This window comes from Apium graveolens, chromosome 6 (genome assembly GCF_009905375.1).
Source record: "Apium graveolens cultivar Ventura chromosome 6, ASM990537v1, whole genome shotgun sequence".
Lineage (NCBI taxonomy): Eukaryota > Viridiplantae > Streptophyta > Magnoliopsida > Apiales > Apiaceae > Apium > Apium graveolens.
The window spans coordinates 175,041,148-175,047,676 of NC_133652.1; the positions used below are offsets into that span (position 1 = coordinate 175,041,148).

The 6,529-nt window shown below is 36.8% G+C and overlaps 1 protein-coding gene across 1 annotated transcript; it reads left to right on the plus strand.

The window, feature by feature from the left end:
• Positions 1 to 1,660: 1,660 nt before the first annotated feature.
• LOC141668990 (zinc transporter 6, chloroplastic) lies at positions 1,661 to 4,024 on the plus strand. The gene is made up of 2 exons (XM_074476057.1): positions 1,661 to 2,486; positions 3,452 to 4,024. The coding sequence occupies exons 1-2, from the start codon at positions 1,797 to 1,799 to the stop codon at positions 3,764 to 3,766; spliced, it is 1,005 nt and encodes a 334-aa protein (XP_074332158.1). The 5' UTR covers positions 1,661 to 1,796; the 3' UTR covers positions 3,767 to 4,024.
• The last annotated feature ends 2,505 nt before the right edge of the window (positions 4,025 to 6,529 follow it).

Sequence of the window (6,529 nt, forward strand, 5' to 3'; positions counted from 1 at the left end):
ATACCACACATTCACTTTAATTTATAGTGAACCTCTTTGCAGGATATTATTAATTATTTGATGATGTGACAAAAATAACTAGCATAATAGTCCGTGCGAGGCACAAGATGTTTTCTAGTAATATCAGAATTCCGTCTATAAAGTTTTAGAGTTTTGTGAGGATGGTGAACATTCTAAAATTTTATAATATTGAAAAATTTAGAATTTTGGGAGAATTAGAAGCTGAAGTTTGAATAAATTCGATAAAATTTGAAGCAAAAATAATCGTGTTCCCACGAATTGAATTTTTTTAATTTAGATAGATAGTGATTGTCAGGTTTTTTATGTGACTTTTTCATTTTCTTAAAAAAATGGTCATTTTTTTTAAATCAAGTAGATTATGATGTTAAGTTTGAAATAAATCTAAATATGTTGGTCTAAATCAAAAATTGAAAAAATTTATGAATTATGTGTACATCTAACACTATTCCATTTATCCCATAATTGTTGACTTATTTGATATTTTGTTGTCAATTTGGTCAAATGACTAAAATATAGCAATTTATTTTCTTAAAATTATATAATGTATCTAACAATATTACTTTTATTGAATAAACACGCATTATAAACTTTATTTGTTCATTTTTCGTATTAGCTAGTGTGAACTTGATTATTTGACATTGTTAATTAATCTTATGTATAATATCGTAGATTTTACCAAGATGATTACTTGAAAACATATTACATTATTTATTAAATATATGTTATTTCTTAATTTATTTATATTTTTTATATAATGTTTATCTTTATATGTTAGATTTTGATCAAAATTATTATCTAAATTGTAACTTTAATTGTTTAGAAATATATAGCTAACTAAATTAACATATATGAACGGAAAAACATGACCAAATAAGTTATTTCACGAATTGTAGTAGAAAGATGAAATTTTACTCTTTAGGTACACATATTAACTACGTGATTAAAAACATAAAACACATAATGGCATAACTAATGGGTAGCATTTTATAACTATGTTGGACTATTATATATACTAGTTTAAATCCCGTACGATGCATGGGTTCCCGTTAATATTTAAAATTTTTATTTATCCCATTATATTCTAATTTTTAAAATATTTTTGTAAATATATAATAATTATAAATTTACAATAAAAATAGTAGGATAACTATAGTAGAATAAGTAGACTCCGTCTAATGGTTTAACAATTTATTAGTTTAGCGGATCAAACACTATTTTTTTAATAATAGGATACGTTGTGGTGGTAGTTTAGCAGAATAAATATATTATATCTAATAGTTTAACAATTTAGTAGTTTAGCGGATATATAACACTATTTATTTATTTTCTTTAATAATCAAAATTAAGAAATAACAGTTAAATCAAATTATATCTCATTCCGGTTATTATAATTTACCGTTGAGAAGAGATTATAACCATTTTGATTTATATTGCATATAGTCATGCGATGGGATTATTCTTATAAGTCATTAATTGTATTTATAAATCGAGATACAGACAAGTTTTTACGGGAGATAATCCCCTCGTAACGAGCCAAAAAGGCAATAAGAATTAATAAGTTTACCTAAAGTAGTTGCGTGACCAATTTTTCCACACCAGCTGATAAAACTGCACACAACATAAAAGTGAGGTTGCATTAGTAATGTCACAATAACAATAAATGCTACTAGAAGTAAAAATCGGGGTCATAAGTCATGAGCTAAACGAACTCAACACCCCCGCTCTCTCTGTCTGTCAAACATACTCGCACACATTTTTATATTCAGTTATTAAAAATGGCCTTGTGCGTATCCGACTCGGGTAGAGAGCTATGGTGCCGCGACGGAGTAGCCGCTTCTCACTTAAAGCGCATATCAATATTCATCATATTCTTCACAAGCATTATAGGCATCTCCCTTCCGGTGTTGTTAGCTCGGCTCTTCCAAGGCAAGCCGGCTTACGACAAAGCCGTGTTACTCATCAAATGCTTCGCAGCTGGTGTAATCCTCTCCACTTCTCTCGTCCACGTCCTCCCCGACGCCTTCAACGCACTAGCAGATTGTCAAGTATCATCTCTTCACCCCTGGAAAGACTTCCCCTTCTCGGGTTTAGTTACGTTGATAGGAGTCTTAATGGCACTTTTAGTGGACTTAACTGCCACTTCACATGCAGATAGTGGTGATCATGCAACCGAGTATAAGCCGATTGTCGCGGAGATGAAGTCATGTTGCAGTGGGAAAAATATTGAACGAGACGGAGATTTGGAGAGTGATGAGGATAGGAGATTCCGGGAGGATGAGATGGTGGTGAAAATTAAACAAAGATTAGTGTCACAAGTGTTGGAAATAGGGATTATATTTCATAGTGTGATAATTGGTGTTACCATGGGAATGTCGCAAAATAAGTGTACTATTAGACCTCTTGTTGCAGCCTTGGCTTTTCATCAGATCTTCGAAGGCATGGGACTTGGTGGTTGCATTGCACAAGTACATTCAATTCCCCCTTTTTACTTGATTGCAGAGGAGGACTAATAGTGTCCTAATCTATTCCACTTCAATTTTTTTGTTATGTTTTGGGTAAAAAAAAAAAAATTATTCTTGGTAGGGGTTACTTGAGACTATCATATGAGATACATGATATGCATTTTTAACATGTTTGTTTTTCTTTGGAATTAGTAATTCCTTATAATACGATAAATTTATTTATATGTTACCAAATACAATATTTATTTGCGGATTTGGTTTGATAATTTGTTTTAATTTCGAGTTGTTTGTCGATTATAGCCCATTACAAGTGATCAGTGCAACCGGTATTCTTCTGGTAGCCGTAGAACATTACTGAGGAACAAGGTCTATTTTGGTTTTCATTTTCTTTTTCCTCAATTTTGTGTGGCTATGATAAAGAAAATATAGATAAAAAAAAACTTGAAGGAACCGTATTTTGTGGTTGTGATGACTGATGATGGGTCATAAAAACTAGAAAAGTCTTTAAAGACAATCACATGATGTTGTTTGGTTCAAAAATAAACGAACTGGATGTCATCTCATCACTTCAATATCATTATCAGTTCACCCCAAGATTTTCTCCCTGAATATGACAATTTTTTGACAAGGTTTATAACCGTATTTTGTTATGGTATTTGCTTCTGAAAAGTCTGATTAGAGAACTGGATAGCAAGTATGGACAAATCTGTAATAGCTAACAATTTCATGAAATGTTAAGTACTCGGTAGACTATAAAATATTGCAAGTATTAGCCTATTTCAAAATCTGGAACAGGTTACAAATTTGTTAGCTATGACAATTGAGTAATGAGGTAATTGTAGTATTTGTACTGAGGACAAAGTAGAGCAGAGAAGGCTGAATATTGTAAATGCTAATGTTAGATAACAAATGCTTTTCTACTTCATCGTAATGGTGCATTACATTACTGACATTATTCAACTATGCAGGCGGGCTTCAGTTTCGGGACAACAGCATACATGTGTTTGATGTTCTCCGTGACAACTCCGATGGGAATACTACTGGGAATGTTGGTGTTTTTCTTTACAGGTTACGATGATCACAGTACTAATGCTTTAATTCTTGAAGGCTTGCTGGGATCTTTATCATCGGGGATACTTATTTACATGGCTCTTGTGGATCTCATAGCTCTCGATTTTTTCCATAACAAGTTAATGAGTTCTGAACTTTTGTTGAAGAAGGTTTCATTTCTTGCTCTTGTTCTTGGCTCCACCTTCATGTCAATCCTTGCATTATGGGCTTGAACTGAGATACAATTTTCATTAGACATGTGTATTTCACAACTCCCTCCTTGTATGATGTTACTCTAGCTTGTAATACCCTGTCATATATGAATTTTTGGTAGATTTGCATATATGGACTAATAAATTGCTAGTCTATATGTGCAACCAATATCACAGTACTATAATTCTAGAAAAGGACCTGTCTTTTTTCCATTTCATTATTTTGATTAACCATGTAACATTGTATTGCATATTCTGAAAGAAATATAAATATAGGACAATATTTGCTCTGTTCCTAAGGGTGTTTTGTGTGGATGGAACCGAGGAGAAAGAACAAAAATTATAGAAGTGAAAAAATATGATAGTGAACATGCGAAAAGAATGGCTAGTACCCTGTACATTGCAGATCAATTAAACTGAATACTAGATGTATCATGTACGAGACACTCTCCTCCATCAACAAAAAAAACTTACATATAAAGATGAATAAAATAGTTCATATTTAATTTCAATCTTGCTTAGTCGTTAAATTGAGTGCCAACTTTGAAAAAAGTTTGGAAAAATGGTTGAAGTCTATACACAACCCAATATGGGGGCTAGAGCGGAAATCCAAATCTTAGATTTGTTTTAATAATTTGGGTAGCAGCCAGCAACCTTAGCATTGGCAAAACTTTTTAGTTTTAAACAAAAGAGCATTGTTTTGTCGTACCTTGTCATACTGCTTTTCTATTTAGCTTCCACTACTCTACTACTCTTTATGAGTCAGCACTTTTTTTGCCCTTAATCTAAATATATAAGATTGAAAGTTTTACACACTCCAATAGTGGTGGCTAAGGTCCATGGAACGAAGACTCATCGGACGATCGAGTTATTGGACCGAAGGTTCATCACGTCCATAAACTGAATGCCCACAGAGAGCCTCAGGCCGAGGCCCATCTTTCTTCCTGAACTTTGGAAAGCAGAAGGGACATAACGTCCCATTTTCACTCCCTCCTTAATGAAGAGTAACGGATGAGCATTCATGACCTGAATGGGTATAAAACCCCTTGGAAAGTAAGACAAAGGACAGATTCTCTCAAAAACAATCTGCTTTTCTTGTATTTTCTACCCACTTTACAACCAGATTCTTATTTTCAGGGTACAAACCCTCACATTCTCTTCACTTTCAGGTCTTAGCGGAAGCTACCTTCACGGAGGCCGAAGCCTGTTCATCTACCCGAAGGAATCCGGGCGTAACATTTGGTGCCGTTTGTGGGAACCACGAGAGTTACACGCCGAGATAACGAGAGCATGACTGAAATAATTCATGAGCATTCATCGCCACCTGGTTTTTCCGATAAGGGGCAACCATCCACCCTAGTGGACGAAGATGGAGTCATCACATTAACTCCTGAAGATGAAGCCTTACTTCTAAAGATCCGGCCGTAAAAGGCTGCGGAGAAGGGCAAGGCCAAAAGTCACCAAGCAGAAAAGGATGCAGAAGCCCGCGCGAAGCGAAGAGAGGCTGATGCGCCACGACTGAAGGCCCTGCAGCTTCAAAGAGAAGAAATTGAACTGCAAGAAAGGACCTTGCACGAAGCGTTGCAGGCCGACGAGCCGGGAAGAACGAATAAGGAAAGGAGAGATCGAAGGGGGCATGACGAAAAAGATGAGTCTGACTCTGATTCGCATCCCCGAAGGAAGAGGACGAAGCAACCCTTATCATCTGACTCAGAAGAGGAGCTCGATGGATCCCGCCTCGGGCTCACTCGCCTAGAAAAGGCCTTGTTCGGTGATAGGATGGACGACAAAGAACCGGTCGTGACCCAAGAAATTGAACAATTTCGACCTCCTCCGGGAGAAGAAAGGCAATTTTCTAAGATGAGTGAGTTCAGCGGGAAGGGAGACCCTGAGGACCACTGCGAAAAGTACGAGTTGCTAATGATTGGGATGGGTCATAATGATATCATGCTTTGCAAAATGTTCAAGATCTATCTGAAGGGGTCAGCTTCGATGTGGTACAAATCCCTTAAGCCTAGGTCCATTGGATCTTACGAGCAACTGAAAAGGAAGTTTCTGAAGTACTACTCGCACCTATGCCGAAAGGCGAAGGACACTGAAGCCCTGGTCCACTGCAGACAGATGGCGAACGAGGAGTTGGGGGATTATCTTGCTCGGTTTAAAGAAGAAGCTGGAATGGTTACTAATCTGGACAAGGTCAAAGCAATGGGCTTCTTGACGGCGGGGCTCGACCCCTATAAAGGTAAAAACCTTCGCTCATCTCTTTACAATTTTCCCCCAAAATCCCTGAATGATATAAATGTGAGGGGCGAGAACATTTACCGAAAAATGGAAAGTATTGGAGGGTATAAGGACTCCTGAAGGGCTGACGATCGAAGCGAGCTGACAGATACGAGGGCTCAATATCAGGCCCTAGCCGAAGGGAAGGTAGGAAATAAGAAAGAAAAGAGATGGATCGCGGGGCCGAACGGCGACGAGATAGAGATTCGGTCGTATTCACCCCTTTGAATGTGCCAATCTCCAAGATTCTCCATGAAATCAAAGGCAAGCCTGGGTTCGTTCAGCCGGCCAAAATGAAGGTCCCTAACCATAAGAAGAACCCCGACAAATACTTCGACTATCACACGGATAAGGGGCATAATACCAACGAGTGCTATCACCTCAAAAGGCTAATTGAATGTATGATCAAAGACGGAGAACTTAATCAATTCGTCCGAGATCTGAGAGACAGACTGGGGCCGAAGGAAAATCAGGAGGAAGAGATAGAAGCCAAAGAGACGGAAT

What these genes read in the sequence shown, in the direction of transcription:
- LOC141668990 (XM_074476057.1), top strand. Translation starts at nt 1,797, where the DNA reads ATGGCCTTGTGCGTATCCGACTCGGGTAGAGAGCTATGGTGCCGCGAC. An exon ending in TTGGTGGTTGCATTGCACAA is followed by an intron (nt 2,487 to 3,451) that starts GTACATTCAATT and finishes TCAACTATGCAG; the next exon opens with GCGGGCTTCAGTTTCGGGAC.